This window comes from Vespa mandarinia, chromosome 1 (assembly GCF_050613455.1).
Source record: "Vespa mandarinia isolate Hongniang chromosome 1, ASM5061345v1, whole genome shotgun sequence".
Taxonomy (NCBI): domain Eukaryota; kingdom Metazoa; phylum Arthropoda; class Insecta; order Hymenoptera; family Vespidae; genus Vespa; species Vespa mandarinia.
The window spans coordinates 18,112,501-18,135,000 of NC_140810.1; the positions used below are offsets into that span (position 1 = coordinate 18,112,501).

The 22,500-nt window shown below is 37.4% G+C and overlaps 1 protein-coding gene across 1 annotated transcript in view; it reads left to right on the forward strand.

Annotated features, from left to right (window-relative positions):
* sv (paired box protein shaven) overlaps positions 1–19,905 on the forward strand; it is a 205,183-nt gene extending 185,278 nt beyond the window's left edge. The window contains exons 6-13 of the mRNA XM_085658232.1: positions 8,792–9,048; positions 14,477–14,562; positions 14,885–15,035; positions 15,093–15,257; positions 16,782–16,862; positions 17,371–17,601; positions 18,365–18,460; positions 19,319–19,905. Of these exons, the coding sequence (XP_085514358.1) occupies positions 8,792–9,048; positions 14,477–14,562; positions 14,885–15,035; positions 15,093–15,257; positions 16,782–16,862; positions 17,371–17,601; positions 18,365–18,460; positions 19,319–19,656 (1,405 nt within the window). The 3' untranslated portion in view covers positions 19,657–19,905. The remainder of the gene's footprint in view (positions 1–8,791; positions 9,049–14,476; positions 14,563–14,884; positions 15,036–15,092; positions 15,258–16,781; positions 16,863–17,370; positions 17,602–18,364; positions 18,461–19,318) is intronic.
* The last annotated feature ends 2,595 nt before the right edge of the window (positions 19,906–22,500 follow it).

A 22,500-nucleotide genomic window follows, 5' to 3' on the forward strand; every position in this document is an offset into this window, starting at 1 on the left:
TAAATTTAATAAGAATGTAATATCGTGATATCACATTGGTTATCATTTATCAAGATGAAAATATTCGAAAATTCAAATAACTCGCGAATGTTTAACGTTGAACAAAGAAAAAATTGAATTTGTTCGATTAATTAAAATATTTGAAAAAAAAAAAAAAGAAAAAAAGAAGAAAGAAATAGTCTCATAAAGAAACATTATAAACTTACGTCAGGAACATAATGAAATTATCTTCAAAAAAAAATAAAATTATCTCGTTAATAGATAAAAGTTAATAAATAGGATTGTTAATAAATAAAAAAAGAAAAAAAGGACAGTAAAGAGATCGCGATCAAACGTATACTCGTTCGAACGAATTTTCAAATTATTTATAAGAATGAATGAAAGACAATACAAGTAGATGGAAACGGTAAACCATCTTGATGGTTCTGCAGTAAGTCGATGATATAACTTTTGTTCGAGAATCAGCACGAAGAGAAGGACTCAAAGAGTACCTTGGTACATTACAAACTCACTCTCTGTCTTTCTCTATTCTCTTCAAAGAGAAACGAAGAAGAAAAGCAAGAGAGACAGACAGAGACAGAGAGAGAGAAAGAGAGAGGTGGTGGAATATCAGGATACACCTTTTCCAGGCATTGTGCTCCTCTGAAGGGCGTACAATAGCCATGGACCAAGTCCCGTATTGTGTCTACGGTGCGACGGAACGGTTCTCGCTCTCTTCTTCTACTCCTTCTCTCTCTCTCTCTCTCTCTCTCTCTCTCTCTCTGGCATTCACTTTGTAGCTTTACACCCACTACTCATCTCTATCTCTCTCTCTCTCTCTTTCTGTCTGTTGCTTCCTTGCTCTTTCTCTTACTCGTTAACTGGAGAGTCAAGAGACTAAGGAGTAAAAGAGAGAGAGAGAGAGAAAGAGAGACAGAGAGAGAGAGAGAGAGAGAGAGAGAGAGGGAGAGAAAGGAATTCCGTTCTAGAGTTATATTCTCGCGTAGTCCATAGTTCGCAGCATCTGCCTCGGTGGTGACTAAATCCTCCGAAAATCCCCATTGAATTCATCCTCCACGATTCTCCGTGGTGGCCCATATAATGGCCTGTAATAACTTTAAAGCCCGATATTATAACGCGCGAATAAATCTACTCGACGATAGACCTGTCGTCGTTGATTAGCGAAAAATAGGGTGGGTGGATTGGACGTGGATTAGTTTGGGAGATGGGGAGTAAGAAGAGGATAGAAGAGTGATACGATTATTAACGTATCATCGAATCGTACTAATTCGACCGAATATATCGACCTACATAAATAATACATTAGTACATAGATACATTCAATTTATATATATATATATATAAGAGATACGTACGTATGTATGTAGGTACGTACGTACGTATTTTATCGCTTATAGTGTACATTACGTGGGTATACTGACGTCAAGAAGAAAGGCGAGTTCCCGTTACGCTTTAAGGACACACCTTTCGAAAGCGGAGCGTATAAATGGCGATTAAATCCGAAGAAATTAAGACCAACTGGTGTATTTCGGGGAGAAAATTTAAATCCTCTTCTAACAGCGACTGAAATCTCCTATTTCTCCTTTCATTTTCTCCCTATCTCTATCTTTCTACTCACTATCTCTCTCTCTCTCTCTCTCCCTCCCCCTTCTCTCTCTCTCTCTCCCTCCCCCTTCTCTCTCTCTCTCTCTCTTTCCCTTGGAGAAAGCATAGCGTTGAGAAATGCGATAAAGTTCGCGTAGAGGTAATTTGAGTATAAAGTTTTATTCGCAATAATTTAGTTCGAAGGGAGGGGTGAAAGAGAGAGAGAGAGAGAGAGAGAGAGAGAGGGAGAGAGAGAGAGAAAGAAAGAGTGAGGGAGGAAGGGTAGTAGTGGTAGAAGAAGAGGGTGGCAAACAGGGACGAACGTAGGTAACTCTACCTATGTATATAACTAGATGTATGTACTATATAGTTTACATGAACATATATATATATATATATATATACATAAAAGTAGTATATAGAAACATAGAGGTGTGCTGCTCGCCTTTGCGTTCTTCCCTCCGTGAAGCAGCGCACGAGAAGAGGAGCGCAGAAGCGCGGGTCATATATTTGATGGGATACTTGGCATAAAGTCGCGCATAAAAGTAATGCCAACATTAAAGTTTGTGGTTCCAGAGCCATACCACTGGCGTATCCTCCTCCTCGTCCTCCTCATCGTCGTCTTCTTCGTCGTCGTCGTCGTCGTCGTCGTCGTCGTCATCGTCGTCTCCGTTCAGCCACCATCGTAGTGAGCTTATCCGATGCTTTCTAAAACGTGAGCTTCTCGCGTTTGTTCGTCGAACGAATGAACGAACGAACGAACTACCACTTCGTACCTATGCTCTTTCATCGTTATATTCGTTGCGAATAAGAACCTAAGTGTTCGTGGAAAGAGAGAGAAAAAAAAAAAGAAAGAGAAAGACAGAGAGAAAGAGAGGAAGAGAAGGAGAAAGAGAGAAAAGATAATTTATTGCCAGTATATAAGTATACGATTTCATGAGATTAAGAAAAATATGATCGAAGTAAAGAAAAAAGAGAATTAGACGGATATAAACGGATTTTATAGAACTATTAGACTGGCTGATAATTAACGACGTAATTTCTATTACTTTCTATCGAAATAAACGATACTATTATATATAAAAAAAAGAAAAAAAATATTAATATTCTTTACTGAAAATTCTTTCTCGACATACATTTGTCGACAGTACAGTGTAATAGTACATAATATTCATAATGTACGTAGTATTCAATTTTTAATTAAAAAAAAAAAAATATATATATATATATACACACACTAGTATTTATTTAGATATCGATATCAATCGAATAATATACATAGTAATAATAGACTTACGTCCGGGTTTGTAATAATATACTATAGTATTGTATTATGTTGGTACAATTTACGTGGAAAAAAAAATATATATCACTGTTTTTTATGTAAATATGTAATAATAGAAATCCCGATATTAGTCATTGACCAATCTCAATAAAAATAGAATGTAAGAAAGAATGGAATAGAATATTGATTATGGAAAATATAATTCAATAAGGGTAAAATAATAATAAACGTATATGATCGACGTAAGAAAGATCTAATAGTACAATATGAAAAATTGCGTGGAGGGAGGATCTAAAAATAATATTTATGTTATCTCTCTCTCTCTCTCTCTCTCTCTCTCTCTCTCTCTCTCTCTCTCTCTCTCTCTCCCACCCCTCTGTCTTTCTCTCTTGCAACGACCCAATAAAGTTCAAATATAAACAAATATCATAACACAAAGATTTAATGATTAGAATAAGCTATATACATACTACGAACTAATGATATAAAATAAAATATATGTGAAGATCTAAAAATAATGTTTATCTTATATATATATATTTCTCTCCCTCTCTCTCTCTCTCTCTCTCTCTCTCTCTCTCTCTCTCTCTCTCTCTTTCTCTCTCAATCGTTCTCTCTATCTTTCAAAGTTATCGTTCAATGGATCGACTTGGCCTCAGTCCCGATAAAGTAACGCGACGATATCGACGTAACGTTGGAATACGAGCGGATACGAGCTTGGTATATAGTACGACCGACCGGTGATTTAAATCAACATTCGGAGTCGTTTAAAAACGGCGACATCGAAAATGGCTTCTAGAAATGGATACTCCCAAGGTAAATCGTATCTCTCGTCGTCTCGTATAGTTGAAATAATAACCGATAAAGTACAAACATAGATAATACTACAACGTAGAAATCGTTTTAACTATTTCTCATTCGTATCCTCCGTGTCTCGTTAATATTTTATATATATATATATATATATATATATATATATATATAAAATGTATATATATATATAATGTATATATATATATAAAATATATATATATATAATAAATATATATATATATTTCTCGTCACAATTTTGAGAAAGACATAAAAATTAAAAGAAATAAATAAAAACGCGCGCGCACGAACATACACACACAAACACAAACACACACATATATATAAGCGTGCGTGCTTACATACACAAGGAACAACGAAGAAGTAGAAATGGAAGTAAAAGTAGAAGAAGAAAAGATAAGAAGATCAGAGGGGTGGATCCAAACACTCAAAGGCAACTCGAAGAGTTTACTACGAGTGGCCGTTTGGGAACGATCGGTTGGCGCCAGGGGAGGCATAGCTTCTTCCTCACAATCCCCTCCCCTTTCACGTGGCACCCTCCGACACGCTTCATCCTAATAATTCTACTACTCGTTCTTCTAGCTTACTACAATAGACAGAACACATACGATTTTCCACGAATTGTCTTGAATCGTCACAAATCCGTCTTCATAAGTTATCGTAATACGTGAGACTCGAGATATTTCTCATTGAAATGTCATCACCTTTGTGACATTTTTTTGGGGTGGGATGGGGGGGGGGGCGGGGAGATTTCTTGTTCTTTTTTTCCTTTCTTCTGTTCTTTTTTATTTTCTTGAAAAAAAAAAAAAAAATAAAAGGAAAAGGAAAAAGAATATAACCTTTTCTTTGTCTCATCCTCTTTCTTTTTCTTTCTTTTTTCTTTTTTTTTTTTTTTTTTTTTTAAAGAGAAAAAAAGAAAAACTTTTCTCATTCGAATTTTTTAATGCGAAATAAACGATCGCGCTATTGTACGTACTTCGTCGTCATATAACGGGGAATAAAAGAAGAAAAGGATGGAAGAAAGGGAGAAACAAGAAAAAAAAAAATAAAAAAAAAAAAAAAAAGAAGAAAAAAAGAAAAGAAAAAGGGAGGAAATAAATAAAAGGGATAAAGTAGGTTTTCGTACTCGACAACGTTCGGTTCTATTTGTTACTAAGAAAAGAAGAAAAAAAAAAGAAAAAAAAAAAGAAAAAAAAAGAAATAGGAGATACTTAGAAGACGTTTATTTGTCCGTTTGCCACGAGATCCGGAACGCGTCACTTGTCGCCGAATAAAATTGAACTCGATTAAAGTCGTGGCTTGTTCCCTCTCGTGACTCCAAATTTTCTCTTTCTCTACGAAAACGAGAGAGATAGAGATAGAGATAGATAGATAGAGATATATATATATATATATATATATATATATATATATATATATAGAGAGAGAGAGAGAGAGAGAGAGAGAGAAAGCATTAAAGTGCACGGAATTCGACTAGGAATCCTGAAGCAAGGTGCAACGTTACGGGCCATAGACCGCAACAGGGGCGTAGATAAAACCACGAGAGGGTGGTCCGTACGGAACGGAGACACTCAATGATTAGATGAAGTGCAAGAGGGTTGGAAAAAGGGAAGGATAGAAAGAGAAAGAGAAGAAGAGAATACATACATATGAGAGAATGAAAGAAAGAGAGAGAGAGAGAGAGAGAGAGAGAAAGAAGAAAATCCTAGTATTTCCTCTTCGTTCATTTCCATCTCTCTCTCTCTCTTTCTCTCTCTCTCTTTCTTTCTTTTATGTTCTCCACCATTCTCTTCTCGATTTTCTCGACAAGCAGCAGCCATAAAAGAACCCTTTGGTCCTTCCTTATATTCGCGAATCCGACTTTTCACGTCGATCGATATCCTCATCTGTTTCGTTCGAGATAGATACGTACGGAAATAAAATGAAAGGTAAGAAAAATGAAAAGAAAAGAAAAGAAAATTCATTTTGGAATCTCGGTTAGATCATTCCATGGCACGCAGCTCTAATTAACGAGCTAGCACGTTACTAAGTGTTAGTAATAATAATGGCGATGGTTGCGATGATGGCGATGATGTTGATGGTGGTTATGGTGATGGTAATAGTGACGGCACGAGCTCGAAGAAACGTTACTTTGAAGAAGAAAACACGATTGTTTATTCCTTCCTTCGAAGAGTCTCGCTTCCTCGGCAGCACTGATAAAATCTCTGACTGTTACGTGAAACGGGCCGACGAGTCGTTGCACTTAATTAAATTGCCGATTATGCTCGTTATACGTAAAATACGTATAACTAGCCGCGCGAGGATGCCCGGACTCGTTATACATACGTAGTACTTATTTACTTACTTATCTATATATGTGTAAATACGTATACACGCTCCCTAAATACGTATACGTAAGGTAACTTCTATTTACTCGTAGTTACATTTCTATAAGTTTCGCGGAAGACACGCGCCACGATTTTCATCGCGAGCGAAATACGAAATGCCTAACGATTTCACCGCGGAAGACGTGCTTGGAGACTGTGCAAGAAATCGTGATTGATTTTTAACACTATATACATATATATATATATATATATATATATATATATATATATATATATGTAATGCATACTTGCAATTTTAAAAGACGAATAAACGTATTATTTCTAAACCTCTGAATTTTTCTTTTCTCTTCTTATTTTCTTATCTTTTCATTTTCATTTTCTTTTAATCAAAAATTTCTATCAACGTAAAAGTTATATATATATATATATATATATATATATATATATATATAATATCCTTTCGTCGATATAATACTCATTAGTTAATAATAATAATTATTCGTATAAACAATATAAATGTTGAACGTGTTAAATATCTATTATTATCATTTCGTAATAATTCAAGCTCGTTTTCTTTCTGCATAACAACGTTTGATACCTTCTAATCACCCTAGAGCCTAACCTTGATAAGGATCGCTGCTAATTGTTGCGAATTGGCGAAGGTGGCGAACGAACGAGGGAGTTCGGGCAACAGGTGTCCTCTGATTGATCGCCGTTACTCGCACCCTCACGATTACCTAGCCCACAAACACATCCACGACAGAAACGAAGGACTTAATGTCGATCCATTACGAACTGGCCCATCCCGGTGCGGATTCGTTGACCCACCACCGTTGACTAAACCCGTTGCAAAATGAGACGAAAAGAGAAAATGGAGCTGGTAATGCGATTCCATTGAACGTATCGATGTCTCTCAGGACGCATTGAACTTTTTTTTTTTTCTTTTTTTCCTTTTTTTCATCGACAATTTTTAACCGAAGCAAATAGATTTAGTTCTACTATTTTATTTCTTCGAATTCTAAAATATATATATATATATATATATATATATATATATATATAGTATTCTTCGATCGTATTAACGTATAAAATTAATAATAAATTAATTGAAATATCGTTCTATCTATTTTCGAAGATGCATTGTTAAAATTCATTATAGAATCTATAAACTACGTTACATTGGAAATTATTTATGAGATTAATAAAAAAGAATTTCTTTTTTCTTTTTTTTTTTTTGGAACATAAGTCAATGCATCGTAATAAAATAAGCTAACTATAAATATAATTCTTTTTCAATTAAAATAATAAATAATATCAATACAATTCAACGTTAAGTATATAATTATTTTATCGGCTATTTAAATAATAATAAAATATTCATAAAATTATTACGATTACTTAGGTGTATCTATGAGATTATTATACATCAATGGGGATGACAAATGAAAATCTCTTTTAAAACGTTCGATGATGATATATAAATAAATAAATAAATAAATAAATATATATATATATATATATATCGAGCGAATGAATAGATCTAAAAATAAGAAAAGAAAAATAAAAACGAAAGAAAAAGGAAAAACAAAAAAAAGCGAGAAAAAAAAAAAAAAATCATTAAACCCCGTTGATTTCCGTGTGTTAAGAGATGTATAAGGAAGGGCGAAAGGGCGTAGCCGTCGGTCGTTGGCGCCTCGTATGAACTTCTTCCGCGAACCGAAACCGGTGTTGCGAGGAGCAGCACGCGGCGAGATTAACGGCGCTGCCGCGAATATTCACCGAGGTAATTGATACCGACGTCCAACCGGCTGACCATTCAAAGCGCACGCACGATATATCACGGATAATAAGCGCGGGTTGCATGCTCGAAGGAGAAGAAGCAAGTTAAAGGAGAAACGAGGGGAGAACTGTTGCCTCGGCTACTTCTATCCTCTTTCGTTGTCTCCTCCTTCTCATCCTCTTCCTCCTCCTCCTCCTCCTTCTTTTTCTTCTTTGAGTACCAAAGGCTTCCTCGAGAGTTCTTCTTCTCGTTTACGATTACACGCTGGTTCCGCAAAGTCACGTTTGCTATTCTACGTCCAAGAAACCCCGAGAGAGCTGTCAGGAACAATGCCGATACGTCGATAACATATCCCATCTACGATATATACATACATATGTATCTAACTTGTTCCTTTCCAATAAGAAATAGACTTCCCAAGAGAGAGAGAGAGAGAGAGAAAGAAAGAGAGAGAAAGGACAATAATCGAATCGTCTGATCGGTAATTAATCATCGTTTAGTCGAGAATTTATTTTTGGATTTCATGAATCCTCATCGTATGAGAAACAAAATCGACGTTAACGAGATCGAATGATGCCCAGTATACTCCTATTATGAATATGCTAACGAACGTAAATGCCTTCGTAACAACAAGTTTGAATAATATCAATTATGTAAGAGAATGAACTTGTTGAATTATTTAAATTATCATTATACGATCTCTTTCCAGATTTCCTTAAGGATAATTTCCGTAATAATAATTACTTGAACCCTTGTAATATGATTTTGAAATTGTTAAGATATCTCTTTGGAATCATCCTGTATAATATACATACATATATATACATATATATATATATATATATATATATTATATTATATTATATAACGTCTTTCGTGCGGCAAAGTTCTCTCGATGGTGCACGAGCGTAAAGTATTGAGTTATCGGGTTAAGAGTCGAACTGAACCTACCAAGAGTACCTACTGGCGACCTATTGTTCGCAGAATCGTGAGAAACAAGGCGGCAGAAAAGGCGAAGCACGCGCATCAGCAACAGCAGGCGCAGCAGCAGCAAGGTCAGCAACAAGGTCAGCCAGGATCAGGTGGTTCCGTGTCGGTGATAGCCCATGCACCTGCCACACCGGCGGGTCATCCTGCGGCCGCCGCTCCCAATGCCTACAGCATCAGTGGCATCCTCGGAATCCCCGCACACCATCAGGATCCAAACGGCAATAGTATCAAGAGAAAGCGAGCCGATGACGGTGAGTCATTCAGCTACTTATTTAAACCTTATCGTAAAACCTTCATTATCCCTTTTAGATTTATTGAAAATCTACATTATTATCTTCTTCAAATTAAATTTCTACACATTTGAATCTCTAAATTGTTTCTCTTTTTTTCTATTTTTTTTTTTTCTTTTTTTTTTCATAATTAAAAACAACCGGTCAATTATATCAATGAAAAATATAATTAATTATAATTAAATAGACAATAATTTATTATTGTTTTTTTTTTTTTTATATAACTAATTTTTTTTCTTTCTTTCTTTCTTTCTTTCTTTTTTCTTTTTTTTTTTCGTTCTTTTTTTTTCATATTTATGAGATCTCACTTGTTATCTAAACGTGAATCGTTATAATATAAAATAAGTAATACTTTAAACTACGATACCAAGACGTATATACATATGTATATATGTATCTTGAATTAACGATTCGAATTTATAAGATTTTTATATAACTATTTATTTATAAGATAACTTATTATTAACTTAGACACAATATAATAGAAAATAAGCGATCCTCTAAATTAACGTATATATATATAACGTTGGTATCTATCGTGTCTCTCTGATTAACGATCCCAATTAAATAAACCAAATATTCTAAATCTATTCTAGATCGAATCTGGTAACACTTATCAAGATAATCGAGATTCTTGGTAATAGTTTATTTTATTCTCTAAAAGCGATAACATCTCTTTAAGAAGGCGAGTATAGTGGCAAGGTGCCTGTACTCGACTGACTCTCCAAGCGAACGAATAAAACTGTTTTCGAGAAGGAAATAGAGAGAAGGAGAGAACGAGAGAACGAGAGAGAGAGAGAGAGAGAGTGTAAGAGAGAAAGGGAGAAAAAGAGGGAGTACTTATTTACGAGCGATCGGGGTTACCGCGAGAGAGAAGGTTGTCGCGGCTCGAGTAAGATTAGCCACACACACGGCAAGGTTATCGGTCAAACGTCGTACAGCACGTGCTGCGATTCATTCTGCTGTCATTGCGTGAATAACGTGGCCCGAAATATTCCTGACACGTGCCGTACACACGTGACCTACGACGATGCGTTCGCGGAAGCAAAGAGAGCAGGAAAAAAAAAGAGAGAGAGAGAGAGAGAGAATACGTCGAATTTATAAACAATTCGTTATCCTTGATTTAGTAAGGAGCAATAATTTTTTATTTCCTTTTTTTGTCTCTCTACACGTTAAAACCTTCGAATAATTCTATGAGAAACTATCTTATCGTTAGAACGGAGAACTTGTATTATTCGAAATAATATTGGACTGTTTCGTAATCAAAAAATATAAAAATTATTTAATACATATATATATATACATATATGTAAAAAAGTTGTGACAAGAGACGCGTTATGTTTAATATTTGATAACAATATTTGATAACGCTATTTCTTTGCACGACTATTTTTTTTTTTCTTCCATTTTTCCTTTCTTTTTTCTTTCTCCCTCCTCCCCCCCGCACCCCAACAAGTTACAACCAGACCAATTATTTCGAATTAAATAATTTTCGAGGAAACATCGAAATGTCAGTTTTAACGTGTCCCGTTTCAATCTAATAAAATTCTTTTTTTTTTTTTTTTTCGGAAAAAGCATAACGACGAAGAAGGAAACATAACAAAATGCACGGACTTGAACGTATTCTACGAATGGATTATAAACGATGTTCTGAAGTTTCCTACATAGGTATATACATGCATACATATATGCATACAGATATATATATATATATGTATATATATATATATATCGATTCGTACCAATGCACGAACCGGCACCGATGATACACGAGTAATTCGATATAATCGGATTACGCGAGCGACGGATGCGGTCGCAAAAGTGGTCGCGTCCGCGGCGAAAGCACTCAATGTTTTGTGGCCGCGGAGGGTGTACGTATTAGATTATAAACTTCACAGACCACAGCGGTTTCTATATCTCGACCCAACGACACATTAGTCTCCCTGTTTCTCTCCGGGGATATTATCGGCCGGTATACAATATACATACATATATACGTATATACGTATAATACATAGAAACACAGTGCCGGACCTCTTATCGTCGACTCTTTCGAAATCGTTCTATTCAATCACTTTTCACTTTGTCTCGTATAAATCAATTTCATTATCAACTAATTCACATCTCGAGTTACTACGAGATATTGTACTACACGACAGTGAATAATGTCTCATACATTAAACTTAGTTATTTAATGCGAATTTTCTTCAAATAAATATTAATAGAAATTATTGTGCTACGTGAGTTGTGTATTTGGTAATAATAGAAGGAAAAAAAAAATAAAAAAAAAAAAAAATAAAAAAATAAAAAAAAGAAGATATACAGCGTACTCTCTTGCAATAGCAATAAAATATCTATAGGGAGTAATCTTTTTTTATACATTTTTTATCGAATGCTTTTATAAAGTAAAAAAAAAAAAAAAAGAAATATAAATGAACGCATGCATTTTGTTGATTTATTTATCTGATACGCATCCTGTAAATAAAAATCTACCAATCCTAGTTTCGACAAATTTAAAAAAAATATATATATATATACATACATACGATGAAATATCGAGCTTCGTGATTTAATGGCGATTTTATAAATCTGTTAACAAATAGCTCCAGGATTGGTCTTTGATTTTAATAATATTTAATAGACGCATATAGAGGAAACAAATTGACAAAATATATACGTACATATTTATATACAGATCTTAAGAAATATATATTGCAATTACTTTAAAAAAAAGAAACATATATTTTATATATATATATATTTGAATCCAAAAAAATTGTTTTTAAATTAAAAAAGAAAAAAAAAAAAAAAAAAGAGGAAAGGTCAAAAAAATCTACATAAGTAAGTAAATACGTATACGTACTGTGGATACGTAGATACGAACGATTCGAAAATCTTACATGGAAAGAAATTATTTATACTCGAGACGATCGAAGACTATCCCGCCGCCGAGGTTTCGGTTCTGTAGCTTATTACGAATTTACGAAGAACCTCTCGAGGGAAGCATTGCAATCTATTGGGGCTGTTTGTTGTCGCGTTACATCTGCGCGCTTTTCGCCCTACGTAGAATTCCAAAGGCCGTCCGTATCCCACCCTACATAGCACGTTATATACGCATATACATATAAACATGTACATACGTATATACATATACAAACATATATGTATATATATATATACAGATAGATATATGTATATAAAGATGTACACACACGATTGGTCGTGAACGACAAAGTTAGAGGGGACTCGCAACGGGACCAGATTCACCCCAAAGTCCATTATTACCCGTGTATTGTATTGCTTAACATTGACTCAATTGCTTTCGAATAACGTGCTTGCTCGCTCGCGAGTTCTTCTCTAGTTGCCCTCACGAGCATCAATCGAATCATTCGATTTACTGCTCTTTTTTTCTTCTCTCTCTCTCTCTCTCTCTCTCGCTCGCTCTCTCTCTCTCTCTCTCTCTCTCTGTCTTTTTTCTCTCATGAATTGCCATCAGGAAAAAAAAAATAAAGAAAAAGGGGGACAGTATGCATTTTGACCTTACTATTGAACGACTCGTAACTTGTGTCATTTTGGGACATCGGTCAATTCGAAACAGAGAAGGAAAGGAAAAAAGAAAAAGAGAGAGAGAGAGAGAGAGAGGGTGGATGACTATAAAAATTTGCATTAATCGTTTTTCCATCTCCTTTATATAGATATATACATATATACACTTATTCGTTATGAAGTTTCACAGGGTCATTTTTGAACAAATTATATTTTTTCGATATCGAACAAATAGAATATTAGAAATAAATCGTTATATTATAACACGAAGTAACGTTTAGAAAAAATATTCGTACGGATTGACAAATCGACACGATCGTAATTAACGTGAACTTGAATAAGATATCACGTGCATGATCGAAAGTAATAAACATATAGCTAAACGATCGGTATTCATTGTTAATCCTTACGAATAATAACGATAACGAAAGTGCATAACGAAATAGATCATTGCCATCAAAACAAAAGGTTGACTCGTTCCGGCAGGGAGAAAAGTGGAAATCCCAGAACGGTAACGCGGTGTACGAGTGGCAATAACCGAGGGAAATCCACGTAGAAAGATAGAAAGAGAGATAGAGATAGAGAGAGAGAGAGAGAGAGAGAGAGAGAAAGAGAGGTAACTTTAGGTTGTGAGGGTGGATTAACTCGGCCGATCGAATCGTAAAATTCAAGCAAGTGCCATGGAAAAGAGAGTTGGAGGTGGTATTCGCGTGCAGAAGGAAGAGAGAGAGAGAGAGAGAGAGAGAGAGAGAAATATAGAGTAAAAGTAAATGTGTACAAACATATATTGGTGTAGGTGTAAGTACGTATTCGGTAGATGGTAGTCTCACGTTTGAAACGGGGCTTTTATAGCGGTCCAGGAACGAATCCTGCCGGTCGAATGGTCGAGACCGGCCGGACAATCACAACTTGACAGGGAGGTTTAACGAGCCCTATGCTAGGCACCACCAAGCCCATCCTACCTCGTCTCTCCTACCCTCGGATGGTCATTTAATTATTCGAGATACCCCGTACGTTGGACCTCCACGTCTACTACATTGTGGAACACTGTCCATACCTTCACACACATCCTCTTTCGCGGCTTTCGTTCTACGGCGGACTCGTTCGGACCAACCGAAAGGGTTGTAGAGTAAAGGGGGTGGTAGTAGAGAGAGAGAAAGAGAGAGAGAGAGAGAGAGAGAGAGAGAGAGAGAGAAAGAGTCGAGTGACCAACACATAAAATACCTAGACATGCCTATATATGATCGTACGTGTGTACGTATGTAGATATATATGTGTATGTGGGAGTTGCGTCGTCGTCGTCCCACGTGTCCCGTGTTTCTATATTAAAGCGACGCGGGATGGCCGGGAGATAATAAAGACATATAATGGAATCGAAATTGTTTCTCTATCTATCAATGCCATACATCGTCTCTCTTCGCGAGAAACGCCGGTCGAGCATTCGCGACCGGAGCGACAGATTCAATTTAGTTTCGAGGGCCAGCTTTAATTCCCCGTCTTGATATGCAGCTGGCTAATACGACGAGATGATCGACTAGAGATCAATTCTCTTTCTCTCTCTCTCTCTCTCTCTCTCTCTCTCTCTCTCGTTATCTCTCTCTCTATCTCTCTGTTTCTCTGTTTCTCTCTCTCTCTCTCTGTTTCTCTCTTTTCCTATGAAAAACAATTTCTCCGTTGTTCTGGTTGAACGTTAGAAACATCCTCGAACGTCGCAAAGTATACGTATATACGTGCGCGTATAAATATACATACATATACACACACACACACACACACACACACAAATTAGGTAAAGAATCTCTTAGAAACGTTCGGCATTCTCATTCAAAAGTTTTCATTGCAGACGACAATCGTGACTTGGGCGATCATCCGGAGGACGACTTGAAGAGACAGCGAAGTAACTACAACGGCGACCAACTCTACTCGAACGTGAGTGAACGAAGGAAATCAGTTTTTCTACTTGATCTTGAATCTCCCCTACTCTTCCTCCCTTTTTCCCTCTCATTCTCCCAATAGACACAAACGAATATACGTACTTACTTACTTACTTACTTACTTACTTACTTACTTACTTACTCACTTACTTACATACCCAACCATCCAAACTTCGTACAGTTTACACACAGTAGATAAAAAAAAAAAACAAGAAAAAAAAAAAAAGAAAAAAAAAATAAGAGAGAAAGGAAAAGGGAAAAAAGAGAAGAAAACTAAAACTCGTGATCTTCTTCTACTTCTTCCATTCTGTTCGCAGCTGTGGTCGAGTAAATGGAGCATCAAGGACGAACACAAGCTCCTGAACGAGCTTGGTGGAGGAGGCGGAGGTGGCGGTGGAGGCGGTGGCGGTGGCGGCGGCGGCGGCGGCGGGGGAGGCGGTGGTGGCGGTGGCGGCGGCGGAGGTGGTGGTGCGAATGGTACGACGAACGCAGGTGGTGGAGGAGCTGCTGGTGCCGGTGGCGGAGGTGGCGGAGGTGCAGGAGGCGGTGGTGCCTACTATGAGCATGCCGGATTCCCCGGGAACGCGATTGCCACCTCCGCCGAGCTCTACGACTCCCTGGGCACCATCAGTACGATGACGCAGGCGCAAACGCCACATCTCTATACCCCGCCCATAGGGGGCACCATAGGTGAGAGAGAAAGCGAATCTACCCTCTCTACTTCTATCTATCTCTCTCTCTCTCACTCTCTCTCACTCTCTCTCACTCTCTCACTCTCTCTCTCTCTCTCTCTCTCTCTCTCTCTCTCTCTCTCTGTCTCCTTCTCTATATTTTTCTTTATCTCTCTCTTTCTCTCGCTCTTTCTATCTCATTCTGTCTCCCTCTCGCTTACTTCGACCAACCCTCGTAAGCCACGAAATCCTGGATAGTGTGTATACCGCAACCCCTTATACGTGTATATAATACGTCTCTACGCCATGAACCCACTTCATCCCCTCCCTTATTCTCTCTTACTCTTTCTCCCTTTACTACATCCACCTATATACGCGTTCATCGCGCTGTTCTCTTACTACGTTTCCATCCTCTTCTCTCCTTTCTCCTTCCATTCCTCCTCCTCCTCTCATTCCCCGTACGCTTATTATTGCGGCTTACGTCTTGCTTTGCATACCCATATCGGCTAAATACATGGCTTTAATAATGCATGAGTTGTGCCGAGGAACGGCGGCAACGGCCGAAGAGGTGGCGGAAGGCTTCACTCGGTGGTTCTTTCGGAATTTTCAACCTTCGGGGAATTTCTCTTCTTCTCTTTCTATGGTTCTCTCTCTCTCTCTCTCTCTCTCTCTTTCTCTCCTGCTCGCTCTTTGCTCCCAGCTTTTACAGGGAACATCTCATTCTTCTTCTACTTTTTCGTATTTTATTTCTCTCTCTCTCTCTCTCTCTCTCTCTCTTTCTCTATCTCTCTCTCTCTCTCTCTCTCTCTCTCTCTCTCTCTTTCTCTATCCTTTTTCTCAGTCTATCGACCATCCCTCTTCGTATCATCATGTTCAAGCTCTCACCATCTTTCTCTCTTTCGTTCTCTTCAAAAGCGACGGTCGATCAACAGCAGAACGTATACCTATCTATATTTGTCAATATATATATATATATATATATATATTGTATTTACATAAATACCAATCTATGTTGTACCCACGCGTGAAAAATATATCGCGTGGACTTTTCTGTAATGGTCGAGGACGAGTTTACTTTCGCTCATCTAGTGGCAACATGTTGCAAGTAACTCGGTCAGAATTGCACGACGAATTCATTTGGTTTATCCATTGCTGTTGCTGTTCTATTCTTTAGCAACGTTGATGCCGATCCTAATACTGATACCGATGCTTTCGCGGAATGGACGAAGCGAGCCGTGTAACGGCCGGTTCATCTCATGAAATTCAATGGGAAAATCTTTTTACGGATTTGCGAAGAAATTCTCTTTGGGTTAGGGATGGCCAACGAAGAAAGCTGGCCCAAGTCTTAAGTGACTCGTCGTAATTGTTAAAGATACCATTTTGGGAAGAGTATTAAAATAACCGGATCTTAGATTAACTGATTGATGATAATAATAATAATAATAATAATAAATCACGTTATTAAGAAAACACGTTCCGCTTTGATCGATCGATAACGACATGAGAATTGGAATAACGGAAAACTGGGGATCCCTTAATACAGCAGGTGGTACTTTGACGCCGCTCGCTCCACTGACGATGCAAGCATTGGACGGGGCTAACATGTCTCCTTACCACGCCACCGGTGAGTTCGCCACCTCTTTAGTTCTGTTTTTATTCTTTTTGTTTCTTTTTTTTTTTTTCTTCTTCGTCTACAATTTGTTGCCTGCTCGTGTACGCTCGTAAGTACGCTGAGCCTTATAGGTATTATTTATATTTCAAGCCTGAACACGTGGCTTTCTCCTAATACGTTCAAGTTCTATCGATGTACGATTGTGCGTTTTATTCATTATTACGTTATATATCCTATTCCAAATCACATAATCAATTTCCTTGGAAATCTTTACGTTTGTCTTTTCCTTTCATTTGAAATGAACAGATTTTTCTTTTAATCGTTATCCTATCCACCACCTATTCCCATCCTCCCGCAACCCTCATCAACCTTCCAAGGATCAAAATTCCAATGTGACTTCCAAAATAATAAATTCAACCCCGTATTGGGGTAGAAGAATTGAATAAAGCTTTAGACGTAAGGCGCTGATCGTTAGCTAGTGCTTGACTCGAATGTCGTGTTGTGTTGTGCATGGCCATAGCAGAGAGCGGTACCGTCGCAGTCTCATACGTAGGGGTTGGGGCCGGCGGGGGCGAGCAGAGTCCACCGATTTCCTTGCAGAACGAGACGAACGCCACCCCCGCGGCCCCCAACACCCCGGGAGGGGATCCCGGACTCACGGTCTTGCAGCCGCCAGTTTCTCAGCCTCAGGTAGCCTCTGCGATACCACCGTACTCGACGATGCTTCCAAGTTTCGGACATTATGCCACCGGTGAGTATACGAATGAGCGTGCGGCGAACGAGACCATTGACCTTGGGTAAAAGACCCTCCGAAGGTCGAATCACGTGACCGCAACGCATTCAACCGGATGATAAGTCAAGGATTACAAGGTTGACGTGATCCCTGACTTACCGACCGACGAATCGCGACATATAACCCTTTCAAGGATGAGTCGATAACGCGTACGACAAACCCTTCGTTCAACGGATGGTAAATGATCGAATTTTATCGCATACCCAAGACGTTACATATTACCGACTGAAATAATTGAAGAAAAAAAGAAAAAAGAAAAAAAAAAGAAAAAGGAAGAAAAAGAAAAAGAAAAAGAAAACAAACAGTAAGAAATATTTTCACCACTCGAAATCGCTTTTTTTTACATTCGCAAAATTAGATTAAATATAGTGTACGCTTATGGCTGTTATTGATACACGACACACAACGTTCGCATACGCGATAAACACGTTTGTTTTATGTATATCTCTGTTTGTTTGTAAATGTAAAAGTTGTGCATATATAGATCCGAGTATCAATTCGTTTGTTTGATTGTCTTCTTCGATGAATTGGATCGAGGAGGAGGAGGAGGAGGAGGAGGAGATGGAGCTGATCGTCTCGTTAATGATTAAAGTAGAAAACGTTTTGATATTCTTCTTTTCTTTTCTTTCTTTTTTTTTTCTTTTTTTTTTTTTTTTACGAAAAGAGATATCACCACGAATGATATTTAATATATACGAATATCGAATGTGTCTGTTCACAGGTGGTGGCGATTACGCGTACAGCGCCGCGTATTCTCAATATTCGAGTGCACCGTACAGTGGATATGGCTATGGAGCAGCGACAAGCGGGTTGCTCAGTAAGTAAACAGTGAGTATGAGTACCGATTAGCATAGGGTCAACGAAATATTCAAAAAAGAAAAAAAAAAAAAGAAAAACAAACAAACAAACAAACAAAGGAAAAAGAACGTACATAGGCGGAACATACACGGGTGGAAAATTGATTTATAATTTGTACGAGAAGAAAATTTATAAACGACGGTGGTCATATCGAATTCTACGATCGAATTAATTCGTATCCCAAAGATCATTATCTATTTAATAATGAAACAATGAAAATGACATAAATCTCATAACGATATTGTATTTCATGTCTGGCATAAATTAACGATGAATACCTCTTCTTTTTTTTTTTTCTTCGTTCTAAAAAAAAAAAAAAAAAAAAAAAAAGAGAGAAAAAGAAAAACAACAACAACAACTTCTTCGACGTAAAATCAAACCACACAATACACAATCGTATCATATTACGTACCAACCCTCTATCTACTGTTTCATGATACTCGATTAATTACAATTTGTCGTCCGATAGATCGGATCGCGTAAGATCGGATCTATCTTGATATCATTGAAATAAAACAATCCATTGTCTGTTGTTAAAATAACGTAAAAACGAGGAATAAAAATTATTAAATACGATAGATAATCTCGATAACGTGAACGCCATTAATCTCGTCGATACGAACACGTAATTATCGAATTATTAAAAATGAAAAAAAAAAAAAAAAAGAAAAAAGAATTCGATCGACACCGAATGATTTCGTTAGACACGATGATTAGTTGAGACGTGACGATTCATAATAATTATAAACTGATAGAAATTGATTGACAATAAAATGATTAAAGATCATCTGAAAATTTTTCTATCCAAATAATATAGATTCCACGTACTACTATTGCAACGGGGATACGCTGGCGTCTTCCCAAAACAATTCGCAAGCGGCCGGCGCGTGCAACAATAATGGCGGCGGCGGCGGCGGCGGCGGCGGCGGCGGTGGTGGCGGTGGTGGTGGTGGCATTGGAGGTGGTGGCGGAGGTGGAGGTGGTGTCGGAGGTGGTGGTGGTGGCGGTGGAGCAGATAGCAACACGGACGTGGCTAGTCGTTCGCCTCTGGCAGCCACCAGAGCAAGTAGCGGTGCGAGTGCAGCATCACCGACTGGTAGCGCCTGTACCAAACCAGATCATGCCTCTACACCGACCGACCTATACTTGGCTTGATCGGTAAAAGTCTCACGTGATACCAATGTGTAAGGGACCGATCGGCAATAACGGACGCCATATCATTGGAGGGAAGAAAGAACGAAAAAAAAAAAAAAGAAAAAAAAAGAAAAATCTGAAAAAAAAAGAAACAAAGAAAGAAACTCAATGAAAACGGTCCTATCGACCTCTATGATCTCCTCGACGAGTTTACACTGCGAGAACGATGAACGAGGGATACGAAATGAGGATGAGGGATTAGGGACGAGAGAAAAGGGGGGGGAGGAAAAGGTGGGGGAGGAAAAGGTGGGGGAGAGGGGAGATATTAAACGAGAGAGAAAAGTTTCGAGGATTAAAAAATTCGTCTTGAAAATAATTTCTCAAAAGGGAGGAGAAACAAAAAAAAAACAAAAAGAAGAAGAAGTAATATCTTCCTCTCTATCTCTCTCGCTCACTATCTCTCTTTCTCTCTCTCTCTCTCTCTCTCTCTCTATATATATATATATATATATATATATATGTATATCTACATCTCTCTATATTTCTCTCTCTCTCACTCTCTCTCTCTTTCTCGCCCATTGCCTCGCTTTCGTCCTCGTTTCTTCTCGCACGTTGAACATCCGGCCGGAAATAAAAGAAATGCGCGTTCGAGTCCAAGGACCGTCGTCTCTAGTAGTTTATTTATTTCGTGATACGAAGAAGAAGAAGAAGAAGAAGAAGAATAATAAGAAGATGATGATGAAGGAGAAGGGGAGAAAGAGAAGGATGAAGAAAACAATCTTGGTAAAGAAAAGAAATCAAAGAAAATGAAACATTAATCGTGAGCTGCGAGAGACTGTCTTCTAAAAACGTAAAATCGCGACGAGAAGAGGAGGAAGAAGAGGAGAAGGAGGAGGAAGAAGAAAAAGAAGAAGAAGATGATGATGAATGAAGAGAAGAAGAAGAAGAAGAAGAAGAAGAAAGAGAAGGAGAAGAAGAAGAAGAATTTTCGTAAAACCGAGAGAGAAGCGTTAAACTATTTTCTCCGTTAGACGCGCGCAGCCGTAGATAGTTTAATTATAACGATTCCCCCACCCCCTCACACATTTAGAGTAATTGTGGCGCGTGACGCCCGCTGATTGGTCAACGACTACGCATACGTCATCGCATTAATTCTTTAACGCGATGAATATTCGAGTTTGAAAATTTCCCGCTTGCCGTCGGCCAATCAGCGTAATCGTTACCGGTGCGTCGTCACGCCTGCGTACGACGTTGCTCGCGAGCGCTTATCCTCGTGCCATCTGTTAAATCGAAACACGAACTACGACTGGAACGAGCTCGTGTCGGTAAAAACGAGGAGATAACGTTCGCGAGCGACTTTTCGTTGATGAAATTTTACAAACGCAAACGAATGGTGTCCCTATTCGATTTCAAAGGTAATGACGTGATATATATATATATATACATATATATATATGTATATATGTATGTATGTATATATACAAAATAAAAGGAACAAAAAGAGAAGCAAGAGAGGAAATTACAAATAAAAAAAAAAAAAAGAAAAGAAAAAAGGAAAAAAGAATAGAATAACAAAGGAAAAAGAAAAGACACAATTAAAATTACGACAAATTCAAAGATAGATATATTATTCGCGCATGCTACGTTATACATATGTATGTATATGTACGCCCTACGATAAACGAATAGAATATCGTAAAAACGTCGTTCGTAAAAGCAATAGAATACGGACACCATTTCATCGAAAATTATACCTATGTAAGTAAGAGGGAAAAAGAAGAAGAAGAAGAAGAAGAAGATGAAGAAGAAGGAGAAGAAGAAAAAGAAGAAGAAGAGGAAAAGAAAAAAAGAAAACAAAAAGCGTTGGTAGCCCGTGCAAAAGATACCACGTATCCTCGCCGTCCCAATCCCTTATCCAGTTTATCGAGGTTATCCTATTAACCCCACTTCCCCCTCTCCCAATCCCTCCTCACTTCCTTGAAATCCTGAAAAATTGAAAAATCCCCGCCCAACGATATAAAGGTATAGGAAGAGTAATCGATAAGTTTATTGAGATTTTTAAATCAGAAGTCGACGTAACGACGCGATCGCTACTGTTAAGGATATTATATATATTTTTTGTAGAAACCAAAGACCACACACGCGGATCGTCGAAGGAACGAATTAACGTCGTTCGAAAAATGGCGCGTTTAACGTCGCGCGTGCGCGTGCGCGCGCGCACGCGCACGCGTGCTCACCCGGAGACATTTATTCAAATATCATGCGACTATATAATATGTACGTGTATATTCAGTGATGTTCTCTCTCGTGTTCTTTATTTCCTGTATTTTGTTCTTCCTTTTATTTTATTTTATTTTATTTTATTTTATTTTATTTTATTTTATTTTATTTCATTTGATTTTATTTCATTTCATTTTATTTCATTTCATTTCATATCATTTCATTTCATTTTATTTCTTTTCTTTCATTCTTTCAATCTTTCTTTCTTTTTTTTTTTTTTTTTTTTTTTTTTTTTTAAGAAAAACATGACAAACGTACGCACGTTTCCGCCTCTTCTTCCTCCGAGCAACGCACACACACAGAATCCATTGAGATTTATCGTTTTGTTTTTCAATTACGAAATTGAAATAATGTGTGAATAATTAGTGTGTCACGATGATAAATTATTTCTTAGTTTCATTTTTTTTGTCTTCTTTTGTCTTTTTTCTTCTCTTTATGTTTTGTTTCATCTTTCTCATTGTCACATAAAATATAACACAAAATGGCGGAACGAAAGTACGAAGATTTGTAAACGTCGTTGACGTAGTAGTAACGTTTCTTTCTTTCTTTCTTTCTTTTTTTATTTATTTATCTTTTTTTTTTTGT